General features: G+C 38.6%; 3 protein-coding genes and 1 long non-coding RNA gene across 6 annotated transcripts; 2 read left to right on the top strand and 2 right to left on the bottom strand.

Annotated features, from left to right (window-relative positions):
* Positions 1-6,559, bottom strand: LOC102230955 (Krueppel-like factor 15). Of its 2 annotated transcripts, none has more exons than XM_014475392.2 (3): positions 6,395-6,559; positions 4,089-5,202; positions 1-1,584 (listed from the first exon to the last, which is right to left on the bottom strand). In XM_014475392.2, exons 2-3 carry the CDS (start codon positions 5,153-5,155, stop codon positions 1,416-1,418), a joined length of 1,236 nt encoding a protein of 411 aa, XP_014330878.2. In that variant the 5' UTR covers positions 5,156-5,202; positions 6,395-6,559; the 3' UTR covers positions 1-1,415. The 2 variants fall into 2 exon arrangements, with proteins under 2 accessions (XP_014330878.2, XP_023181022.1); XM_023325254.1 differs by having other exon boundaries at positions 6,405-6,559.
* A 5,069-nt stretch (positions 6,560-11,628) lies between these two features.
* On the top strand, positions 11,629-14,611 carry LOC111605918. Its single transcript, XR_002751900.1, has 3 exons — positions 11,629-12,728; positions 12,847-12,952; positions 14,153-14,611. It is a non-coding gene; the product is annotated as an uncharacterized LOC111605918 (long non-coding RNA).
* A 199-nt stretch (positions 14,612-14,810) lies between these two features.
* LOC111605819 lies at positions 14,811-17,423 on the top strand. Its single transcript, XM_023324646.1, has 4 exons — positions 14,811-14,839; positions 15,326-15,513; positions 16,215-16,399; positions 16,513-17,423. The coding sequence occupies exons 1-4, from the start codon at positions 14,811-14,813 to the stop codon at positions 16,960-16,962; spliced, it is 852 nt and encodes a 283-aa protein (XP_023180414.1). The 3' UTR covers positions 16,963-17,423.
* Positions 17,424-19,789: 2,366 nt separating this feature from the next.
* LOC111605917 lies at positions 19,790-24,655 on the bottom strand. Of its 2 annotated transcripts, XM_023325646.1 has the most exons (6): positions 23,513-24,655; positions 23,270-23,400; positions 23,030-23,150; positions 21,606-21,668; positions 20,191-20,256; positions 19,790-20,101 (listed from the first exon to the last, which is right to left on the bottom strand). In XM_023325646.1, the coding sequence occupies exons 1-6, from the start codon at positions 23,703-23,705 to the stop codon at positions 20,073-20,075; spliced, it is 603 nt and encodes a 200-aa protein (XP_023181414.1). In that variant the 5' UTR covers positions 23,706-24,655; the 3' UTR covers positions 19,790-20,072. The 2 variants fall into 2 exon arrangements, with proteins under 2 accessions (XP_023181414.1, XP_023181415.1); XM_023325647.1 differs by lacking the exon at positions 23,513-24,655 and having other exon boundaries at positions 23,270-23,502.
* Between the last annotated feature and the right edge of the window lie 784 nt (positions 24,656-25,439).

The following is a 25,439-nucleotide window of genomic DNA, read 5'->3' as shown; positions in this document are numbered from 1 at the left end:
GTTACCGTTTTGGTCCCCAATCGAACCGAGTCCACCGGACTATTAGGTGTGAAAACACCCTAAAAGCACTTTAAAATCATAGAAAATAGTTTAGCTGATGCTCCTTTGCACCGAAAAGAGTCAGTTGTGGTAGTTTAAACATCTGATGAGGTTGTCTCCCTCTGAAGGCTTTCTGGGTACGACCCAGTGAGGAAACCCTGTGTATCAGAGATACATGGTATACCCTGACACCCTTACCTGGCCCATGCCTAATGCTAATCCACATGATTGGACAGATGTTAGCTGCTTTTTCATCTATTTAAACTACTAGCTTTTGTTGCTGCTAAAATCCAACATAATGATGGTTACAATAAGTGCTACTGTAATAAAGTAAGAGCAGTGTTTCATGTCACCGTTGCACCAACGGGCCCACCGGTTCTCGAGGCCACAGAAGTCGGCTGCACACTGATCTGCCGGTAACAAGGAGCTTATAGACGGTCACGCACCGAGAGTGTCGCTTTCACTCTCCTGCGGGACCGGAACAGGGATTTCTGGTTTGGCAACCTCCCTGTTGGGAATCACAGTTAAATATGAGCAGTCATCAGACAACAACACAACAATGGGATGAAGACAAGTTGGTGATCATGGCAAAAGGCAGCGATCAAGAGATTGGGCATACAGATCCAGATAAAGTGGCTCATAATTGGGTGAATGCTTCGAAAGGCCAGCGTTGATTGCATAAAATACTAACTTGGGAATTTCTGCACAGATTTACATAATTTTGAGCGAAGCCCAGAGTTTGGTACAATTCGATTGTCTCTGAAATGCGACGGCAGCTCCGAACCGCGTCTTCTGCTTTGCTGTTCATACTTGCACCCAGGACAGAGCGCTGCCACAAGGAGTGTAACCATAAAACCCTTGTGACTGGATCACATGACACCAACCGGGACACAGAAAAGGAAAACGTTAGACGCTTCTTGTGCACGTGAACCCTGAAATTTGGCTTCAAGGAAGAGGGACAACTGGCAGATGTAAAGAGGAGAAATTATACAACTACAGATGTTCCCATTATTGGTTAGTGTCCCTCTTCCTAAAGCGGCTGGGAGTTCCAGGCTCCAGGAGCAGTAGTGCAAGCAGTGGCTGGAAGAGGGGCTTCTGGAAGACTGTCTCCTGTGATGTGCGTATGAATGACAGGAAGTCTTCTCTCGGCTCAGTTTTTCCTGAGGTGGCTGATTGCTCTGTATGAGGTGAACTCCTCAGATGCGACGATTGATAGGAGAATGGCGGAGAGGAAGAGAAAGGAAGGAAACCAGAAGGGGCCGGGGGGAAACAACAGCCAGCTCTCCGGATTCTTCGGAAAGTTCTGCTTGTGAAAGCACCAAAAAGTCCTGAGGGAAGCCTGAGCCCCAGACCTGGTTCGCACAGACCCAGAGCGGTCACACAGTGGTCCGGATCACCCTGCTGGGCCGGGAGCTGCGGTGGACCTTTGTGTGTTTGCTTAAATGGTCGCTGCGGGCAAACTTCTTCTCGCACAGAGTGCACTCGTATGGTTTGACGCCCGAGTGAGAGCGGCGGTGGCGAGACAGCTCGTCTGATCGGGAGAACCTGGGCGTGTGAGAGCAGGAGGTCAGGGTGAGGAAGATGTTACACAACTTAAAGCAGTAGAGTTTCACAGACATTTGGAAAAGCGTGGCATGCACTTGTATTCAACACCTGAGTCAATACTTTGTAGAATCATCTTTTGCTCCAATTCAAGCTGTAAGTTTTTTTTTCTCCATCACTTTAGCAACTATACAGACCTGAAATTTTTACTCATTTTTCTTTGTAGTAATGCTAAAACTCAGATTGTGAGAAGAAAAAATTAAAATAAGCTTCCCTACAGCATGAACCTGCCACCACCGTGTTTCACAGTGGTTGTGATATGTTCAGGGTAGTTTTCCTACACAAATTCTGCAATTGTGGTCTTATCTAACCAGACCCCAGCCTTTAACATGTTAATATTCAAGTAATATAACCAAAAAATAAATACTGAGGAAAGGATCCTTTATAAAGAAAGTTTTTAAATGTAATTATAACCAGGATAATCTTTTCAATTTTTGTTAGATTCACTTTTATTTATTTTTACTTAAAGATTTATTTTAAAATAAATCCTCTTTTCCTTAATTTCTTTTGAGCACAAAAATAAACCAAACAAAAACAAACACCATTCAGTGTGTCTGTTCTCGCGTGGTTTTAGGGTCACATGACCGGCCATACGTCAGCGACTTAATAGACAACTGCTGCTTACATGGCTGCTGCTCACCGGGCCGGGAAGGAGACGCTGTTCATCGCTGCTGTGGATGTATCATTGTGGATTAAAACCTTCACCGGATCACAGAGTTTGACAAGTGGGAACTGGTCAGGTCCCCGTTTCCAGAACCTATTTCAGATCCAGTTCCAGATCCTGATCCACGATTCTGATTGTCTGTTGCCAAGTGGACCAGACTGGCGAGCTAAACCATACAGCGAATCAAGAGATACGTCACATCCTGTCAACTCCTTCCAATTTGGTAGTTGACATTCAATATATAATTAATCAGAGACTGACGGGTGTAGCGGACCCAGTAAAAGATCATAAATGTTGGGTCCTAATTATGGTTTGCAGCTTCTGTCATTTTGCTTCCAGATTTCTATTAATCTTTCTGGTTTAAACCATATAAACCCTTCTTGTGCTGTAAAAATGAATGCGGAACTTATTTTTTTAGCACTAACCATGGAAATTTTAGTTCTGACAATGTAACAATAGTAGTATAACTTTATTCATAAAGTTTACCAATGAAGAATAGGAAAGCTCAACATAAAATATGGAAATGTTGATTTAGGATCAATTAAACATAATTAGCCTAATTTAATGACAAATTAGCAGCCAACTGATCGCTTGTGCGACTAAGAATGACTCAGATAGGCAGCAGGTGGCTACACTAACCTGCCTAATCAACATTCATTTGCAGACAGATGTTAAAGTGATTCTTTCACTAACATTGCTGAAATATTTCCTCTGCATACAGTAAATATTTCTGCATTGGGTAAAAGAAGGCTTATGTTCACTCTGCTCCCTCTTCCTGGTACTTAACACAATAAACTGCAACAGACTGAATTCATCCTGTTTAGAGCTCTGACATTAAAACTAAAAGGTCGATTCAATGACATGTCTGTTCTTTTTCAAAGCTTGTCGTTTTCTTTTAACTGCGTCATTTTGTGTAATCTCAATTGAGTTTTTTTTCTAAATCCCGGTAAAATAAAGGTTTAATAGTAATAATAATAAAAAATCTCATACAGTGCCTTGCAAAAGAATAATATACAATGTGAACTTTTCCCCATTAAAACTACTCTCCATACTAGTCACTTTTACAGTGTCCAAAGTAGATTTATATACTAAGAAATTAAAACAAAAACAAGAAATTAATAAAATATAAAATACTGTCATGGTCTAATGAGGTATATTGACTCCATAGATTGCGGTATCATTACAAAGATATCTTCTTTTTTTGTTATTTTATATATTTACATAAGTACTGCCTGTTTAGAAGGATTTCTATGGATGGTTGATTGATGCTAGTTGATTATGCAAATTGGCTTTTGAGAGAAGGGTAAGACAATGTCAGACTGCTTTTTCTTCCAGGTACTCCTTTTCATTTAAAACTTTTGTTCACATCAACATGTTGAATTTTTATCTTTTCCTCTGTTTTATGACTCTGCGTGTTATTCTGTTGTATGATATTTTAATGCTTTCTGAACAGGTCGCTGTTGAAGATGAGAATTTGTTCTCAGTCAACGTATCTGGTCAAATAAAGGTGAAATAAAAATAAATAAAAAGTTTGTTTGACACGCTGTTAAAAGATATTAATGTGTTAAAATGGCCCAGTTAAAGTCCAGACCCAAACCCATTTGACAAGGACTTAAAACTCCTGTTTTGAGTTTTTTAGTTCTGATTTCATCCAAGCTGACTGAGTTAGAGCTATTGTGCAGAGAGCAATGGTAACATCTAAACAGGTTTAAATGCGTCGACCTCCAACAATCAGGAGGACTTTGTGCTATAACTGAAGGAATCTTATCTGAGGTTGACGTACTTCCAGCCGCAGTCTGGCCAGCTGCAGGTGTACGGCTTCTCCCCTGTATGCCGGCGGAAGTGGGCCTTAAGATGACTGCTCTTTGTGTACATCTTCCCACAGCCTGGGTGGGAGCACTTGTGGACCCTCTCGGTGGGCGATGCCCTGTTTGCCCGGGGGGGTGCTGCCTTCAGGAGGGCGGCCCCTGGACTGCCCCCCACTGCTGTGATCTCCAGTGTCCTTGTAGTGATGGGCAGAGGAGCGATCTTCACATACTTCTGGTCTGCTGATTTGTTATCGCTGCTGAGTGGCAACAGGGTGCTGGTGGTGGCGGTGGTGGGTGTGGAGGACACTTGGGGGGCCACCAGGGTGAGATTTGGAGCGGTGGCGCCCTGGAGCCCCATGACCAGGTGAGTGAGCCAGATGCCGCTCGGGGCTGACGGAGGAGAGCCGGTGGGGGCCTGAGGCTGGGTCAGAGGTAACGGCTGCAGCTGGAGAACCACCGGAGCTCTGAGGAGCACGGGCGGGGTCACCGTGGCTGGAGGAGGGCTTGAGTGACTAGGAGGAGACGGGTCAACCTGGACAGGGGCGTGTTTCTCTTTCTCTTCCTCGGGGGTCTCCGAGGAGGAAGTGCAGAGGGAAGCACCAACTAATGGCTCACTTTTAGTCTCTGTTGATGAAGCCGAGGGTACGGAGGACGACGGAGAATCTTCCTCTCTGCTGCTCCTCATGTCCGCCCTCACCTGCTCCATCTTCTCCTTCAGAAACTCCTCTATGTCCTCCAGGGTGGGAGAGAACGGCGATGATGGGCGGAAAGAAAACTCTGGCATCCGAGGCTCCTGATAATCCGCTCCCCCGTCGTCTGCCGCGCCTCGATAAACCAGCCGGCTGCTGCCTTCGCTCTCGTCCTCCTCCTCCTCCTCTTCTTCGGGGCTGGAGCCGTGCAGGGCCCCCTGCTGGAAGGCCCCGGGGCTGTCGCAGGAGCGCAAGCACACCGCATCCTCCTCTGAGAAGGAGAACAAGCTGCTGCTGCTGTCCCTGAACAGCTCAGACTCCACAGTCAGTGTTCTGCTGCTGAGGGACACCATTGAGAATAAAAAAAAACAAAACACCCGGGGCAGGAAGTCACAGAAACCTGCAGGGAAAAAAGTCACAGAAAGATTTCAGTGTCCTGGTGGCTGCAAAAGCAAACATTCAGTCAAATTGAAGACAATGACATTACTGAAATGGGACGTTTCTTCACAGCTGATGAGTGTCTGAATTGTTCCAAAAAACATGACAGCAACACTTTATAGGAGCTGCAGGAACTTCTTTAACAGCGATTGTGTTCTAGTATTATATATAATTAGTATTATGTATGTGTATATATATATATACACACATAAACAAAAGTAAGGATAGTACACAGTACTGTACAGATAGTGCAGACATATTCCACTAGGTTATTGAATCTTTATCATGGTACAATTCTCTCTAACAGATTTTTACAGGATCAAAAGTTTACATCCCAAACATCTGCTGAATCAGATTGTTTCAGATGTGCCTGGGTTACGTTCAGTCAACATGCACAATGCGTTATACGGCTCTTTTTGGTGTTTCCTCCAAACTCAGAGGGTGTTCTTACTTTCAACCACGACTGAATGAGTTTGCGTCGAGCTAAACTGACCGTAGCTAAGTGGGCTACAGTGACAGCGGGAGATTTTGGAAGTTCGTTTTGCCTCGTTGGCAACTCAGACAGGAAGTTTTGAACGAGAGCCACCTACAGGACTTTCTAGTTACATGGCTCATTGGCGAACCTGTAACGTTTTTGCTTAGCTTCAAACAGATCAATACGCTCATCTAAAATGGAGACTGTTTTGGATGAAAGCACACGCCCCCTCCCCTCCTACTGCTCCTCCACCCTTAACCCTCTCCGTACAGATTAGCATAACCAGCTATGGTTACAGTGGGAAGCTGCTTATGAGTCGGAATGGCTGTTGTTGCTGCTGTCAGACAGCCGGGGCACATGTTGCGGCAGGGCCTGCGTGGAGTTGGGGAGGGGGAACACGGCCCGCAACGACGCGCCCACGAGCATATGGTAAAGCAACCGCAGCTACGGTAAAAACAACAACAGAGGGCCAGAGTCGAAAGCTGGGGAGAAAACCGAGCAGAGCGCAACTGTCTGACGAGGAGAAGCCATCCGCGTGGTTACACAGCGGAGGAATCCACGAGTTTCAAGTTCGGCTGGGTCAAAAAGGGGGGGGAAAAAACACACAGCTCTATTTATACTCCTGCTAGTCTCCAGGAGAGCCGAGCAAGAGTCCCCCGGCCGCCCCAGCTCAACCTACCGTGTCTTACCGGAAGGAGGCTCGGCAATGCGTCGACCTCTCTCCGTCTTCTCGCTGTTTTCTGCTCTCCTCCGTCGTGTTATTGTCGCCCCACGCTCACATCCCGTCCTTGCCACGGGTCCATGTTGGCATTCCTCTTCCACACGTCACGTGACCGCATCGCTGCACAACTCGGAGGCATGGGTCCCGTTCCGCGGCTGTGATTGGTCAAGCGCCACGGAGGCTCGCCTTAAGAGGAAGGCTCTGATTGGCTGCTGTTCGATAAAGTCTGACTGCCATGTGTTATTAAAACGCAGGCTGAAAACCTAAAGATAATGAGCGAAGTAAAAAAAAAACGGTGGCTGTCGTTATGGCGGCGTTAATGAGCTAAATAAAAATGACAATACTAATGTAAACGGAAACCATGTTCCAGACTGTTCTCCAAGACCAGCGCAACCAATAAATAGGTTACTGGAGTAGCTCTCTCTCTCTCTCTCTCTTTTGGTAAATACAGTAAATGTTACAGTCACCTTCAGGCCTCTATTTTCTTGTCTGTGCCTCCAGCCTGACAAAAAAGGGTGATAACATTTTGACTCATCACACTTCATACTGATTAAACATGATTGATAGATTAGTCTTCACCAAACAGAGATTCCTTGAGGGTGTTTTCACACCTCACAGTACAAGTAGACTGTTTGGGGACCAAAATTGCAACATTTGTTACATTTTCAGCTGGTGTGGTTCACTTTCACACTGTACAGTTTGAAAAACTTGTTTACCCCCTCGCCTGTGTTGGTGCTGCACTAGCAACCACTGAAGGAAATGACACAAAACCCTCTGAAGAAGACACTGAGCGCAACTTCCTTCGTCACAATATTGCGAGCATAAAAAATGGAATGCCGTCAGATTCTAGTGGTTGTAGGATTTTCCCACTAGCAATAGACGAGCATTTGCTTTGATTGTATTTACCCAGAATGCCCCACGCTATGGTCTGCTTCCTGCTTTTGTAGCGGTCTCCAGTTCGCTTGGCGTTCACTCGAACCACACCAGAGTTCACTTCAACCGCACCAAGACCCAGGTGTGTAGGTGGATCAGAGTTTGATTACTTATTCACACCTCCCCAAATGAACCAGACGTTGTAGGAAACGAACTGGACTGATTAACACAGACTAAACAGGCCTGGATTGAAGGCTCCCTAAAACACCCTTAAAACACAAAAAGGACATTTTAAGCATTCCTGAAAAGTGCTACAAAAATCTAATCTACCAACTATCGCAAATCTCACTGTTTTTGCCTCTTTGGCAACCCAGGCAGGAAGCTTAGAGTGAGGACTTTCTTGTTACAGCACTCATTGGTGAAGCTGCAACATGAATGCAGCAATTTTATTTAACAGATCTGTTTAAATGGATCAATACGCTCATCTAATTACGGACACTATTATTGATGAATGTTACATATAGCCCATATTTCATGGGCTATGTGAAACGTTACACCCTATTATCTACCATTGGGAACACAACGCTACCATTTCAGACACATCCCTCTAAGAGAGGACACATTTAATCCAAACGAATATTCTGCTTTTTTGTTGTTGTTGTTGTTATAACTTATGACTACATCAATTCAGTCCTTACGGCTCTACTTTCTGTTACTGAGCCCTTCTGCAAAAGTACATACAAAGTATTTATACGCATGCAATTGATTATATTTTACCCTATATAGACAAATAATGAAAGAAAGTACACCTTCATGAGAACAAGGTATTAATCCGTAAAAAGAGATAATCTGTATGTAAATATGGTCTGAATTTCTAGTACATTTCTGGTCATACTGACCTCTCGAAGAGGTTTACAGCCACAGCCACAGTTATCCAGTCCAACAAAGTTTATTTTCAAGTTAACTCAGTTTTGCTCCTCCAGCCACCAGGAAAATAATGTATGTGAGCTTGTTGGGAAAAGAAGAACTAATTTACACACATGTCTTCAGATGTCTCGATGCTCAATATTCTCTGACTGAACATATCTATTAATATTTTGAAGACCTACAGAGGTGCAGTTTACTAAACCAGTGAGGTGGAATTAAAAAGCTTTGTAAAGATAATATAACAAACACAGTATATTCCTCTCTGCAAATTTCGGTGGTTATGGAGGAAGGTTGATTTTGTATCTACTGAACTTTTCTGTGTTGATTTGACTGTATGTTTTGGATCACCTCCGTGTTGAGGACTGTAGCGCCTCCTCTACCCCAAGTTAACTTATTTTAATGCTTTTCACGCATCTTCATCAGAGCTATCCACAAATCTGTCAATTAACTCTTAGCTCCTTGGAAAAAAGCGAGGGCAAATCAAATATTCTTCAAGAATATTGGCGGTGTGAACGTGTGTACCAAGCATAGCTTCAGAAAGTAACTTTTTTCCCTCCATTCTTTACAGCATTGGTCCCAAATAATCCATGGAAATAAACAACAGCCTTTTTGAAACGTCTTCACCAGATAACACTTAGAATGTGTTTTTAAAAGGACTGTGCAAAGGCGCCCTCTGGTGGTTCAGTGGAGCCAAAAGCAGCCACACTTTCAAAAGCAAATTAATAGTTTAACCTCATGGCTAAACTATAACGGATAATCTGTTCTAGGAAAACAGAACTTAGAAATGAGAAAAACATTAAATAGAGAACAAGCGGTTTGTGGATTGAAATTTGCTTCAACTCTGTTTCTTGACACTGCATGGACCTAATGTCATGCCTTTGGACAAAAAAACAAATAAACATGACATTATAACCAATTTAATATTTCTATTCAGCTTATTTATATAGCACCAATTCACAAATGTCATCTCATGATACTTTACAAGCCATGAGAAGTGCAAAATTAAAGTTCAGTACCAAAACAAACTGTGTGTAAAGTCTTTACCAGTAACACGTTTGCTGTGTTTTGTGTAATAAACATTTTTTTCAGATTTGTTTTTACATGTCTCTGTGGTATGCTGCAACTGCCATCAAATCACTTCACGTACTTTAAAGACATCAAATTAATGTGACGGGTAAGCATCTCCTGTGTTGGTCATTTATTCCCTCCGATATGTTGAACATAACATTTGGGCCAAAGTGACCCAGCTCATCAGATGGTTCCCATTCTTTTCATCTTATTAAGTTTTTGGAAAACCTAATTATTCCGCAAAGTGTTGAAGACAAATTGTCTGCTGAAGCTAATTTGCAATCTGACTTTTCAGCAGCCGTGTTCTCAGCAGCAGTTTCCTCATGTGAGACCATTCATAGATTGGTCATTACCTTTCTACACAATTCTGCTCGATTCTCATCTCCCTTCAGAGCTCCGTCTGGGATTTCTCCCATTGAGCTAGATTCCTCAAGTAGGATTTCTACCAGGCCAATCAGCAAACAGAAGGAGAAGTTGCAAACGATGACGTTGATTTTCGCTGCCGTTTTAAAATTGTAAAGTCTGCCTGTAGTTTTAGCAATGGTGGAAGTGAACTAAGCTGTGTTGACCACCCTTGTAAATATTTAATTAACATCAGCAGCCATGTTGTTCAGCTTAGCACTTCTCTCTCGGCAGTGGAGGACGGTTGTTCACAGCGCAGGCAACTTCTGGTAATCTTTATACTGACAAACAGGTGCATTGCATATGTCAAGTCTTAGCGATTGGGTAAAATTTTAAATGTCCGCACCATCTTCCAATAGTTTCTCAGTAGACGAAGGTCCAGGCTCCCATGTTTTTGGGTCAGATCATTTCAAAGAGCTGCTCAAAAGACTTGCTCACATAATATTCTTACAGCAGTAAAAAACCAAAGTCACAGTTGTCAAACAGAAAACATTTGGCCTTTTACAGGTCCTGAAAAGACCAGTTGATTTTCAGAACTCTGCCATTCAAAGAGCACAGCTATCCTTTACTGGGGATATTTCAGCGTCCTTGCTCACACTGCCAGAGAGCGCCGACCCATGAATGTCGTGTTAGAATAACTAAACCCCTTCAGGTGGCACCAACCGCAGGCTTCAGACTGCCGGTAGTGGGAAAAGGTGTTGTAAATGAATTAGTAAATTATTCTTGAATTGACTGAGATTCTGGTGAAAGCTGATCCCTACGAGCCAAGCAGAGCATATGGATGAGAAGACTGCAGCATAATGCAGCACACAAGGAGTGTAAAAATTTCTGTGGTTCCTTAGCAACAGTGCACGGCAGGGCATCACTCTCCATCACTCCTCACACAGAAGAATATTATAAAAACTTATCTGACACATGGCTGTGCAGTACAGCATGTGCTGTTGAGCTTTAAGTTCTGCAAATGGAGCGAGGGCTTAGCAGAAATTCATTAATGGCCATCAATGATCAGATCTAAGGCTTCATATTCCATAAAGCTATAGATGTTCAAATATCAAAATAATGTACAGCCTGGTTGACGCCTATTCACACAGACCGTGCTGAGGGTAATGCACTTGCTGTAGGTTAAATAATTGCCATTATTTTGAGGAAATCTGTTAGAGATTTTTTGGTATTATCATTTCATTCTTACTCTGGTTCACCTTAAGTCTATAGATCTTAGCGATTTTCTGTTTAAAAAGTTTTCTTCTTTAAATGACCTGGAAGTCACTACTGTCTGTTTATCTTCACCCGCTTCGGATGTTATCATCCCATAGAATGGCGATTATCAGTGGTTATCAGCCCCATTGAATGGCCTCAGTTGGTCCCTGCTCTACCTGCTAGCAGGCTGTTATCAACCGTTATCAACCATTCTATCGGTGATAACAGCCGCTTGTCGCTAATAGAACCTTTTTTTAACCTTTTTTTAAAAACCTTTATTTATAATTTATCTGCGAATTTGAACAGGATATTAAGAATTTACTAAAAATACAAAAGCCAAACGTATCCGTCATAAGATTTTAATTAGGTATTGTAATAAACGTTACAGTATTTAAAAACAACTCACTAAAATCTAAAACCGGAGGGTTTTTTTTTCTGTTTTGTTTATTTTTGTTCGCTTTTTTAAAGACTTATATTCCCAATATGCCTTTTATTTCTTTGGATTTTTTCCAATAATTCACTCAAAATAAATGCCAAAATTTAACATACTTGGTTAATTTTATTGGATCTTTACAAGACGTGTTCTCTCAATACATGCCGTGTTTTTATCTTCCGGTCGTGCAATTATATATATATATATATATATATATATATATATATATATATATATATATATATATATATATATATATATATATATATATATATATATATATATATATATAAGCATACAATGAAATTAAAAGGTATATTCTAGAGTTATGTAGTTGTCCAACCTCATAGCCTTCCACTAGGTGGCTGTATGTACATCCGAAGTTGCTTGCAATCCATTAATAATGATAAGAAGAAGTTAGGGTTGGCCCTAATCTTATTTTTAATTTAAAAAATTAAAAATAAAAATACGGATGGATTTGCTCATATGATTATATGAAAATCTGTGTTTGTACCATATGAAAATGTTTAATATTTGTATTAGTAGTAATAATAATAAATTACGGATTGCACCCGACAAAACATTAGAGAAGAAGAAGAAGAAGAAGCTTACGTCATTCGACGCGACACTTTCCACGGTCGGAGCTGGTGAGTAGCCCCTGAATCTGTCAAATAAAAATGTAGTAAAAAACCTCAAAAGACCGAAAGTCTACATTTATAAATCTGCTGATGGTAGTTCTATGAGTTAATGTTAGCGAGTATGTGGCACAGCATGTGTTTGTACAGATTTAGACACGTTTTTAACCCTATTTGGTAGAAAAAAAAAGCTAGCTAAAGTAGCCTCTTAAAAGCCAGTCACATTCAAATGTAGCTGTCCTTCATACCTTTAATAACAATGTGCTAAAATTTTGTTTTTTTTATTATTATTTTATGCTTCTCGGTGTTACAGTATTTCTGTCTTCTTTCTGTTCTCTCCCACTTTAGAACCATGCCTAAATATAAGAGCAGTGTCCGTTGTAAGACCAAAAAAATAAAAGTAACTCGGAAAACCATCGGTGCTCGGGCGAAATATTCCTACATTCCCTCACATGCAGGCTCATCTGACACCAACACTGTTTTTCCCTCATCAAATGATATTTGTACTGAAAACTCAAAGGAAGAAGGGACCGCGTATACCAGGGCAAAAAGGAAGGAGCTGAGCCTATGGGATACACTAAAAGATCAGGTCTTGGAAGAGTCCTATAAGTCCTCCGCTCCTTTCTCTGACATGTGCTCTGTGTGCAAGAAACCTGGAGTATACCGCTGTCTGGAATGCAGCAGAAGCAGTGTTTTTTGCAAGGATTGTGTCTACACAGTACCCATAAATTCTTTGCACCTCCCTGAAAAGTGGAATGTAAGTTCATTTTTGTTGAATGTACTAATAAATATTGTAATTGATATGTATAGAATGAGAATGAGTTCTTAATTGCATAAAATTCGGTTTTTCTCTGTCCTTTTTTGTGTCTCTTTAGAAAACCTGCTATGAGGCTGCTTTCCAGCAGTTGGTGTTGCATTTAAGTGGGGATCACAGCACCCATGTTGTTTACTCCAGAGATGTAAAGACTTTTGTCAACACAGGTATGTTTTTACACTATGTAATTTTTTAATTAATTAATTTTGTGTATATGTGTATGTATATATATATATATATATACTGCTCAAAAAAATAAAGGGAACACTCAAATAACACATCCTAGATCTGAATGAAAGAAATATTCTCATTGAATACTTTGTTCTGTACAAAGTTCCATTTGCACAACAGCAGGTGGAATTGATAGTCAATCAGTGTTGCTTCCTAAGTGGACAGTTTGATTTCACAGAAGTTTGATTTACTTGGAGTTATATTGTGTTGTTTAAGTGTTCCCTTTATTTTTTTGAGCAGTGTATATATATATATATATATATATATATATATATATATATATATATATATATATATTCTACAAAATTCTAAATCTTATTTAGTAAAATTTATGTTTTCACTTTATGATTATTAATCTTGTCCCACGTGAATATATGTTTATGTGACTTTTTATTGTGGAATAACTTTTTATTCTTCTTTGTTGTTATTTATTTATACTTGGATACACAAATATAGAAAACTACATAAATACATAGATTGGAGGGGAAGCTCAGTTAAAGACAACACATGTTAAGTTAAACACAGTTAAAGTGGCAAGTCTGCGTTGGTTTGTACATGTTTAAAGAAGGGATATATCATCCATCCATTGCCTTCTGCTTATCTGGGGTCAGGTCACCCAAGTAACAGCATAATTAAGGATTCCCAGACTTCCCTCTACCCAGCCAATTGGGCCAGCTCCTAGGGTGTAATCCCAATACATCCTACACCAGTGGTGCCCAAAGTCGGTCCTCGAAGGCCAGCATTTTGCAGGTTTTAGTTCTGTCCCTGGTTTAATGCACTTGGATCCAGTGATGGCTCAGTAGAAGAACATTGACCTGCTGGAAAGGTTGTTACCACCACCACAGAGAGAACTAAAACATGCAGAATGAAGGTGCTCGAGGACGAATTTTGGTCACCCCTGTCCTATTCCATCTTAGAAGCATAGATGTGGCTCGGTGGTCCCTAAAGGGAGCAGTAATAAAAAGATCAACTCCTCATATGGATATCATGTATTTGTTATACAACTTATAAAATCAAAGTATAATTATAACACATATTGTGGACTGATTTAATTCCAAGTTCTATAAAACAGTGTATTTATTGACTCTGTGAGATAAAAAATGGAATGAATCCTTTTTCTTCCTTTGTCTTTTTAGGTCATCTCATTAATTGCACAGTTTCTTTTTGTAAATGCGAACCTGAGGTCTGCACTCTTCTGAAGTATGGCCTTTGGCCTGCTTCACCGGAGAAGCCACAGGCTGCTTTTTCAATGGCTCTTCTTGAGCTATTTGTCCATCTTTCTTTGGAGTGCCAGGTCTCTGTAGAGGGATTCATCAACACCTTACGGTGGAAAAACAATCTTACTGTTATGGAGGTAGAGAGAAAAAGATATGTCCTAGTAAATATGTCAACAATATTGCAACTTTTTTATTCTGTTTAATATATTAAATATTTCTTTAAATTAATGTCACTGATGGCATTTCCAGTAGACTAGATGTGTTATTTACTGCTTTCTCATTTAGAATTTTTTTTTTTACAGTATTTATTTATTTATTTTTTTTACTTATGTACCTTTGGAATTAATAGATTAAACATAAGTACTGTGACTCTTTTTACTACAGGTTAATATGCTGTACAGACCCCTAGTAGGAGAGTCTATTTCCCAGTTTCGCCATTATCACTTCCGACGAAGGTCACTAATTTTGATGTAATTTGTATTATTTCCAATTATTCACAGAGATATTGGATTGTTCAATAACATACATTGTTGACTTATCTACAGAGATTGTTCCAAGATGGAAGAGGAACTATGTGATGAAGCTGACCGAAATCAACCAGCTCAGGTATGATCCTTTTTTGAATACCAAATCAGTAGGCAGATTGGTGGTGTGTCTGTAATGATGAGGGTGCTGCAAAGGTCTGCAGTTTTCAAGACATGTAGTAAATACAAAAAAATGTAGTCAAATGTCTCGATTTGGTGGTTGTTCCATGTTCCTAACCTCACCTATGGGAAGCAGCCTCACTACTAGGCACTAACCTCAGACATGCATAAGATAATGTATAAACATTGTGAAATACTTACACAAGACTTACAATGTTGCCACATTAATGACAAAGTATTAAGCTCAGCTAATTATACAAGCTATGCCAATATAAAGTCTTTGTTTTCATTTTTAGATCCGGATCACATAAACAGGAGTCACTCATTGAAGATGAATAACAGTAAGAGACAGATATTTGTACTCTTCTATATTTGAACAACAGTTCTCGCCTGAAGTAAAGAAACTGTGCGTTGTTTTGTTTTTTTTGTTTGTTTTTGTTGTGGTTAGGCTGGACAGGGATCTTCGAATAATTGAGAGACACCATGGTGTAAAACGAAGGTGGCTCCCTTCGGATGACATTTTCCAGAGAACACTGAGAGATGTTGACCAGGAACTTAGAGGTCAGCTGATACGACGAGCACAAAATGAAGCAAGGGAGAGGACCACTCTTCTCAACCTGAAAAGAAGATATAATGGTAACGCTACTTCTTTTCTTGACTGTATGGTCATTAGCAAAATTGAAGCTCAAAGGTCTTGTGGTTGAATCCCAGCATGTGGTAAACCTAAATTTAATCTTTATGTTATCCCTGCACCATGCATATGTTCACTCTGGGTACTTAAGCTTCTTTATGCAGTGTACGAAGTGACTGGTTTATTCCAACTTGTCCTTTGTCATGGGTATGTGCTTTTGATGTGTATGGTTATTTATCTTTGGTGTATGAATATGTTTCTTGGGTGTATCCTGTCTTTCACCTAATGCCCGTTGTAAATAGGCACAGATAAGTGAGTATTGTAATACATCCATTTTCTAATGGACATTCAATGATCTTATGCATTACTGCAGATATTAAGTCACTGTAAGAACTATCAGTCTTTATATTCTGAGGATAACTTTTTTAAGAGTACAATTAAAATATCATTCAATTATTGGCAGTAATAGATTTTGACCTACAAACTGATATTTCCTTATGCGAACTTTAGTGTCATGTTGAATATCTTGTGTAGAATTGGCTGCCACTACTTGTGTTCACAAAATCCAAATTGAGATAAACACTATTTCAGATGTTGACCTTTTATTATGTTTAACATACTTCAATAAATGACTATTGTATCATGTTTTCATATTGTGTTGATTGTATTATTTTTACTAGTATTTATATTTCTTCTTTCTTTACAGATGGACAGGGAGTTGCTATAAGGCTGTCCAAGCAAGTGAATGCCTGTAACAGAAAACTGAAGAAGATTGTTACAGAGTACAATAATCTGCAGTGGCCTCCACAAACTGGCATCTTTCCATCACATTTAGAATTTCGAGAATTGTGTGATGCCTCCTCCCAGCTGTACACATTGTTTGATGAACAAGTGAGTAGAATTGATCTAAAGGTTTTATTCAACTTTCTACATGCTGTTATTCACTTTATGTTGCTACTACGCTTTAACAAGGTTCCACTTGCAATTGTTCTCTTATTTTAAAGATTGAAGATCATGGTGTTGTTCCAAAGAACCTAAAAAGTCGAGCAATAGAAGCCCTGCATTTGAAGACTAGAGCAGCTGAAGAAAAGCTTCTACTTAAGAGAGAGATGAACACTGTCATTCTTCACCTTCATCAACAACATGGACATTTAAGTTCAGCTATAAATGATACTGCAGATCCTGGTTCAAAAGCTGTACTTCATCAAAACATTATCATGTTAGAAAAGAAAATGTACAGTGCAATGAACATGTTCAAGAGGTTTATTGAAGTTGGTGCCCCTCCTCCAAATCATCACCTACCAGAGTTTAACTCTCATTCTCAAGCACTTATGTCTCCAGATCTACATTACATAGACTATGATGAAAGCATTGACGATGGAGAGGATGAAGAGGATGATGACGACAATGTTGACGAAGGAGAGAACAGCATAGATTGTGAATCATCTTCATGATTTATGGCCACTTACTGTCCTATGTGAAGAGCACATATTCCAGTATAAAAAGTTTATTGTTTGATGATTTTCATATAAGCTTTTTGTTCTAACATCTCAGTTTATTGCTTTTGATATTGTTGAGACATATCTGTTTTTTAAGTCAAGCTATATATAATCAAGGGCATTTTAGTTTTACTCATTACAGCTTTGTACTCTTTTTCACATTTATTAATGTTCTTGTTCAGTATGACATTGTTAATGACTAAACTTCATTTACAGTTTGAATTTAACTCTTAATTTTGAGATGCTGCATAATGTGCTTTACATAATATCTTTAAATTTGGGCACAACAACGAAATAACTAAAACGTAGTGGACTAAAATTTTGTGATGTTCATATTTGAGAAATATTTGACTGTTATCCAAGAATTACATTATTTTGAAGGGCACTACTCTGTATTAAAAATTCATTAAGAGCTACGTCAGTGTTTCTGTGATATTTCAGACAGATTTCAAAACTTACAATATGGACTATTTGTAGCCTGTGTAGGGACTTACAAACTGGTTTATTTGATTTACCTTCCTGGTTTTAGTAAGAATGCCAGCAGCACCATAATATATAATCTGCAGTTGGATGATTGACTACTTTTTTAGGAGACCCCTCACACCAGCATCCAGGTTGAGTGTTTGCTGTCTACGCGCTCCTTCCACTGCTCCACCACTCAGATGGCTGCACAGACTAGTGAGAATTATCTTACTGTTAGATTTGCATTTAGTTTTGCAACTGTAAGGACATGTACATTCCTGGTTGTTTAAAAGGTTATAGAGCAGTTAACATTAGTGTTGATGTTTGCGTTTTTCAGGAGGGCAACGCGAATATTGACGTCCTTCACACCAGATATTACATTAAAATGTAAGCACACAGCGGGACGGATCAGGCAGGAATATAAAGACAGAGAGTCTGAATAACACCAACTGTATGTCAGAAAATTCTGACATGTAGTCTTATGTGATTTGTCTCTGCTTACATAAAAAAAATATATGGGCCACTATGGAAAATGGTAACAAACCATTTTGGGACCTATACTGTCTGCCCTCTTTTTTCCCTTATGGGGCCCACCTAGGTATGCCGGCTGGGGCATTATGACATAACTGTTTGTAACCTACCTGAGAAAGCGGCAACATACAGTCATATGAAAAAGTTTGGGCCCCTCTATTAATCTCAATCATTTTTATGTATAAATATTTGGGTGTTTACAAAAGCTACTTCAGTTTGATATATCTAATGGACACAGTAATATTTCTGTTTCCATTAGACACAGAAATAAATTAGGTTTATTGGACTAACAGAAAATGTGCAGTACGCATTAACAGAAAATTTGACAGGTGCAAAAATATGGGCACCTCAACAGAAAAGTGACATTAATATTTATTAGATCTGCCTTTTGCAAAAATAACAGCCTGTAGTTGCTTCCTGTAGCTTTTAATGAGTTCTTTGATCCTGTATGAAGGTATTTTTGACCATTCCTCTTTACAAAACAATTCCAGTTGAGTTAAGTGTGATGGTTGCCGAGCATGGACAGTCCGCTTCAAATCATCCCAGATGTTCAGTGATATTCAGGTCTGGACTGGGATGGCCATCCAGAACATTGCAATTGTTCCTCTGCATGAATGCCTGAGTAGATTTGGAGCGGTGTTTTGGATCATTGTCTTGCTGAAATATCCATCCCCGGCATAACTTCAACTTCGTATCAGCTTCTTGAACATTATTCTCAAGAATCTGTTAATATTGAGTGGAATCCATGTGACCCTCAACTTTAACAAGATTCCCAGTACCAGCATTGGCCACACAGCCCCAAAGCATGATGGAACCTCCACCAAATTTTACAGTGGGTAGCAAGTGTTTTTCTTGGAATGCTGTTTCCCCCCCCCGCCATGCATAATGCATTTTTTATGACCAAACAACTCAATCTTTGTTTCTTCAGTCCACAGGACCTTATTCCAAAATGAAGCTGGCTCGTCCAAATGTGCTTTTGCAGACCTCAAGCGGCTCTGTTTGAGGCGTAATTGCTGAAAAGGCTTCTTTTGCATCACTCTCCCATACAGCTTCTCCTTGTTAGCACATACTATCTGTAATAGTGCAGCTAAACTAAATATGAGAAAAACGTGAAGCCCTGATCATAGTTTAAAACACTACACACTACAATTATACTCTCAATGACCATATACATTACTTTATAACAGCCTCGCACTTACAACTCACAGGGTCTTATTGTTGCGGCACACGTTCAATATTTGAAATGGAATGCGCCCCATCGCGGGTGCATTGACACACGGGGCGATGTCATGATTGAACTCACCAGTCTGAGTGGGTAGTAAATTCTGTTAAAGTAAGTAAATCACATTTTCCAGTCATAAATTGAAATTATCAGACAGAATGAAATCCTAATGTCAAATCGTATTAATAGTTTTCATTAAGCGGCAAAAAGTGTGTAACTGGTCACGTGGCGTGTCACCCATTGATAACCAATAGTAACGTGACGTTGTGGAACTACTGCATCCCACACTGGGATCTTCTCCAGCTGTGTCCTATCAACATGCCTGTCCTAACGATTTCGCGAAGGGAGAAAGTGCCTTTACCTGAACGTGTCGTCTTCTAACCTGGTCAATTTGTTTATGTAAAAGGAAAGATCTTACTCATTCTTTTGCTAAAGGGTATTATCTGTGCTACCATGTGGACATTTTTCAAGTGTAATAGTAATGAGTTCAGCTAACATGCTCACTGATGTGTTCGTTTGATACCCAAATGTTTGTTACTATTTAAAGAACTCACATTTGACAGAATATCTTTTCAATACAAAAGCTTTTATTGATGCATTGTACATTTATCAATTGTTTAAGAAAAAACTACAGGAAATGCTAACATTGACAGATGTCAGATGTCACAACTGTGACCAAATTAGAAGTGTCTTTTTTGCAGTCCCAGTGCAGACAATTTTTCAGTTTTTCTTGAATCCACATGCCAGGTGTGACCACTGCTCACATGTGTTGCAACGTCGCCACTCACGCCACTTCTTCTTGGCATTTTTTTTCTCATCACTGAACAGATGTTCAGTGATGAACGTCTGTTCAACAGATGTTGCAAACATCCGTAGTATCTAAATAAAGAAAAATAAGTCATTTATTGACAAATGTAGTTTAAAAAACATAAAAGAAGCATAATGCCTTAATTTATTTAAATGCATACCATCTGTAGTCGGTTCTCTTGACAGCACTTCCGTCAAACCCATAGGCTCTGTTACGCTCCGCTCATCTAAAGAAGAATTAACAGTTTAGTTGCAATGTGATCTCAAGGTAGGTCATACCTTCAAGTAACGTTTAACATATTATACTTTATACGGGAATATGTTGAACTCAAGCGTTACTATCAGTTCTGTGTAAACAGCATATTTAAACATATTGAAACAGTTTTATTATTAATACTTTTTATTTTTATTCATTGTCATCAAAATTAGGGCCCTGAGGATGGGCATCCTGCATGTTTTAGTTCTCTCACCGGTGGAAGTTACAAACTTTTCATCATGTCAACCTATTCATAGGCCTTGCATTAAACCAGGAACAGAACTAAGAAATGCAAGGTGCTGGCCATTGAGGAACAATTTTGGGAACCCCCACTTTAAGCTATTGGTTAGTGTGATTTGTATGTAATTATTTCTGCAATTTTTTTTTTATGTTGAAAACAAATTATTGCCTGCTCATTCATTAGTTCCGTAATTTGAGATGTCTTCTACTTCCTTAAAGTTAAACAAGTGATGCAAGACAAGCATCTATGCTTTAGTTCTGTACTACTGTATTTTGTGGTACATCTAATTTAATAATTTCTTTAATGTTTGCATGTGTAATTAAAGCTGGAAATGTGGTTGATGTACATAGGGAATGAGAGTTTTCTGTGTTTTGTTGTGTGACTGATGGTCTCCACCTCAAGTGGTTTGAATAAGCAATAAAACATAACCAAACATAGTGCTGCAAAGTATTCGGATTTATGTCAGCTGTGACACCAGCTGCAACTATTACTTTTAACAGCTCACAATAAAATATTTCTGTATTCCGCATTTGTGAATGTGACTATTGTTCAGAGGGAACATCAGCTGTTGTGAGACTTGCCAACTTGCTAATTGTCACAACTACATTTGTTCAACAGTCTTAGCATGAGAAACGCATCACATGCACTATATTACACATACATTTTTGTACAACCACAATATCAATGCCGAGATGAATCTTGCAGACATTGACATGACAGTACAGCTATAATCCAACTATACATAATAGCCATATAGAACATTTTGAAAGGTGTTACATCCTCACTAATGAGATCACCCAATACACGTACCCCAAAGCGTATGTGATTTATCTAAGTATGGAATATTTATAATTTCTTAAACATATCTGGTTGTACGTCAGAGTAACCTAAAGACAAAGCTGGACTCCCCACACTTTTTGTATCTGAAAACCTATAAATCATCCGGAATACATATTTTCCTAAGGAAGACCAGACATATTGTGTTACCGAGGGTGTAGTGCGCTTTGTAATATACCCACATAACATACATAACAACATTGTAATGGAGGACTTTCAGGATAGACATGCAACAAACTTACCATTTGCACACATTGCATTCAAAATGTCTTCCACAGTTGGTGTCCTAATTTTCCTCCCGGGGTCTGATACAAAGAATAAAATATAATTATTGAAATTGTTTTTCCAACATATTTTCAATATGAGTACAATAAAATGCAATATAAAAACTTGAAGTACAAGTATCCAGGACATGGCTTAAACAGTATTTCTCAAGTACACATTGTGAAGTGTGAACGATTAAAGGTTTTCTTAAGGCTAATATTAATCAACACAACATTGTACTTTATTAATTTTAATGAACGAAAGGACAATTTCCCATACTTCAGGGTATATTTGTTTCATTTCTCGTTGTAAGTTGGCATCTGCTTCTGCAAAGTTTTTACGGTAACTATTCCATCATAGACCATAATTGCAAATAACTAAGCAGGTATCTGTTGGGATACACTGAATAGAATTGTCACAGGGAAAGAGATTTATTTCTAATATAAATCTGATATAAAAACCATATATACAATTTCAAATGGAATTGTATGATTAAAACAAGTCCAAAAAAAACCCCCTATTACATGGAAAGGGATACTGAATGAAGTCCTTCCAATAAGGACCGCTTGTTTTACTTCTCTGTCTGGTGGTTGTAACCTCCTCAACATGTCAATTTTCTTCTTTGGCCTTCTAATGAGCCATGATTGAATCCAGGTGTGTTAACCTAGATTCAATCATGGCTCAAGGGCATGAAGGTTCCAGCCCTTGAGAATCAACTTTGGAAACCACTGTTCTAGAAAGTAAATCGAACAGAACAATGCAAGTATTACACAACTACAAAATAACTAAGGCAAGATACTTTTTCCAAAAATTAAGTTTATGAATAGCCTGGTAAAAAAATGACCCATTGTACTACACATTGAAGCATCCAGAGGGTCTGGGCTATGGCTATTGAGACACTATTGCTCAATTAACACTCATTTAACACCTCTCTAGAGGTGTTAAATTTTACCCAATCGCTAATGTTTGTCTGTGACGTATGTCATGTGCCAGTTCAATGCCAAAAATTCTACTTGAAATTGCATTTGCTGCAAATAAATAAATAAATAAAATAAAATAAATAAATACATAAAATCTGTCACTACAAAGACAGAAGCCCTGAGCTCATCGAGGCAGCTGTCCATGTTAATTCCATATTTGGAAGGCCAACAAAGACTGAATGGCTTCCTTTACTTTGCTACAACTACAGGTGGACTGCAATTCTAAAACAGCACAGAAAATTGGCAGTCTTAACAACTTCTCCTTCTGTTTACTGATTGGCACAATGAAACGTCTGCAGGAGATAATCCGAGTCAAGGGGAGAAAGCAAAGGCTGTGCTGTAAGTGAGAATTGCAATGATCAGGCTAGCTATACACACAACAATGCTTGTCAACATAACAGCTACAGTAAATCCTCTCTCACCCTTGTTCTTTAACTGATCCCTGCAGAACAGGTTGTAACCAGACAGGTCCTTGGTGTATAACTTCTTGTTTTTAGGTTGAGAAGAAGATGGCTTTTTTCTTCTATAGTTTCCAATCCAGTTCTAAAAAACACAAAAGTCTTGTTACAAAACAGGAAGTTTGAATTTATTTTTATATGAAATTGCATCTTGCCTTCTGAATTCTGAAATTGAATGGCTAGAAAGAACTTTGGTAAACATACATCAATGACAAACGGTGGCAAGCCAGTGGCCTGGGATGCCGCTCCAACCAGTGGAGATCCCACCCTGGTCATCCCTTCTTTATAGTCTTTCTGGAGGAAGACCTTCGCTTCCTCCGAGATATGTGTTCTCTCTTATCATGAAATGAAAAAAAGCAGAGCATATAAAAAAATAATATTCAGGACAAACACATATTTTCTTAGATCTTGCTGTATAGCTCAATGTTTAAGAGATGCTACACATACCTCTTCTTGACATTGAACCTAAAAGAAAGACAGAAAATACAACCATGAATATGAATAAACAGAAGGTAGCTGTTTTTTCTGGTATGTGATAAATAAATATTAGCATGCATTGTGCTTGCAGGGTATCCCCCAGAAAACATGGTAAGCCCGGTGGTTCAGTTTTATGACAGTCAGTCATCCTGTAGCTGGTCATGTTTTTGAGATAAAAAATGTTAAAAGTTGACGGGAAATTTGAAATTACATTTTGAGAATTATGTGTTATTGAAAGATTGGAAGATTAATACTTGAACAATAACTATAAAGTCATAGAAAATGCAAACGTTTTACAAAGACTTAAATAAATAAACAATGCTTAGCCTGGTGGGGCAACAAATAAAGAATGATGGCCTCAGGGCTTATAATACACTGTGGGAAACGATGAAATGTAATGAACTGTATGATAGAATCCTAACATTAAATCAATATACTGATATAAACTAGTATACTGAAAAGTATACGGTTTTTTAAGATATATGAAACAAAATTTTAGCACATTGTTATTAAAGGTATGAAGGACAGCTACATTTGAATGTGACTGGCTTTTAAGAGGCTACTTTAGCTAGCTTTTTTTTTCTACCAAATAGGGTTAAAAACGTGTCTAAATCTGTACAAACACATGCTGTGCCACATACTCGCTAACATTAACTCATAGAACTACCATCAGCAGATTTATAAATGTAGACTTTCGGTCTTTTGAGGTTTTTTACTACATTTTTATTTGACAGATTCAGGGGCTACTCACCAGCTCCGACCGTGGAAAGTGTCGCGTCGAATGACGTAAGCTTCTTCTTCTTCTTCTTCTTCTCTAATGTTTTGTCGGGTGCAATCCGTAATTTATTATTATTACTACTAATACAAATATTAAACATTTTCATATGGTACAAACACAGATTTTCATATAATCATATGAGCAAATCCATCCGTATTTTTATTTTTAATTTTTTTAATTAAAAATAAGATTAGGGCCAACCCTAACTTCTTCTTATCATTATTAATGGATTGCAAGCAACTTCGGATGTACATACAGCCACCTAGTGGAAGGCTATGAGGTTGGACAACTACATAACTCTAGAATATACCTTTTAATTTCATTGTATGCTTATATATATATATATATATATATATATATATATATATATATATATATATATATATATATATATATATATATAATTGCACGACCGGAAGATAAAAACACGGCATGTATTGAGAGAACACGTCTTGTAAAGATCCAATAAAATTAACCAAGTATGTTAAATTTTGGCATTTATTTTGAGTGAATTATTGGAAAAAATCCAAAGAAATAAAAGGCATATTGGGAATATAAGTCTTTAAAAAAGCGAACAAAAATAAACAAAACAGAAAAAAAAACCCTCCGGTTTTAGATTTTAGTGAGTTGTTTTTAAATACTGTAACGTTTATTACAATACCTAATTAAAATCTTATGACGGATACGTTTGGCTTTTGTATTTTTAGTAAATTCTTAATATCCTGTTCAAATTCGCAGATAAATTATAAATAAAGGTTTTTAAAAAAAGGTTAAAAAAAGGTTCTATTAGCGACAAGCGGCTGTTATCACCGATAGAATGGTTGATAACGGTTGATAACAGCCTGCTAGCAGGCAGAGCAGGGACCAACTGAGGCCATTCAATGGGGCTGATAACCACTGATAATCGCCATTCTATGGGATGATAACATCCGAAGCGGGTGAAAATTTAACATACTTGGTTAATTTTATTGGATCTTTACAAGACGTGTTCTCTCAATACATGCCGTGTTTTTATCTTCCGGTCGTGCAATTATATATATATATATATATATATATATATATATATATATATATATATATATATATATATATATATATATATATATATATATATATATA

The sequence above is a fragment of the Xiphophorus maculatus genome, chromosome 20, assembly GCF_002775205.1.
Source record: "Xiphophorus maculatus strain JP 163 A chromosome 20, X_maculatus-5.0-male, whole genome shotgun sequence".
NCBI lineage: Eukaryota > Metazoa > Chordata > Actinopteri > Cyprinodontiformes > Poeciliidae > Xiphophorus > Xiphophorus maculatus.
The sequence above is the reverse complement of the archived record's forward strand: the minus strand, read 5'-3'. Positions and strand labels throughout refer to the sequence as shown.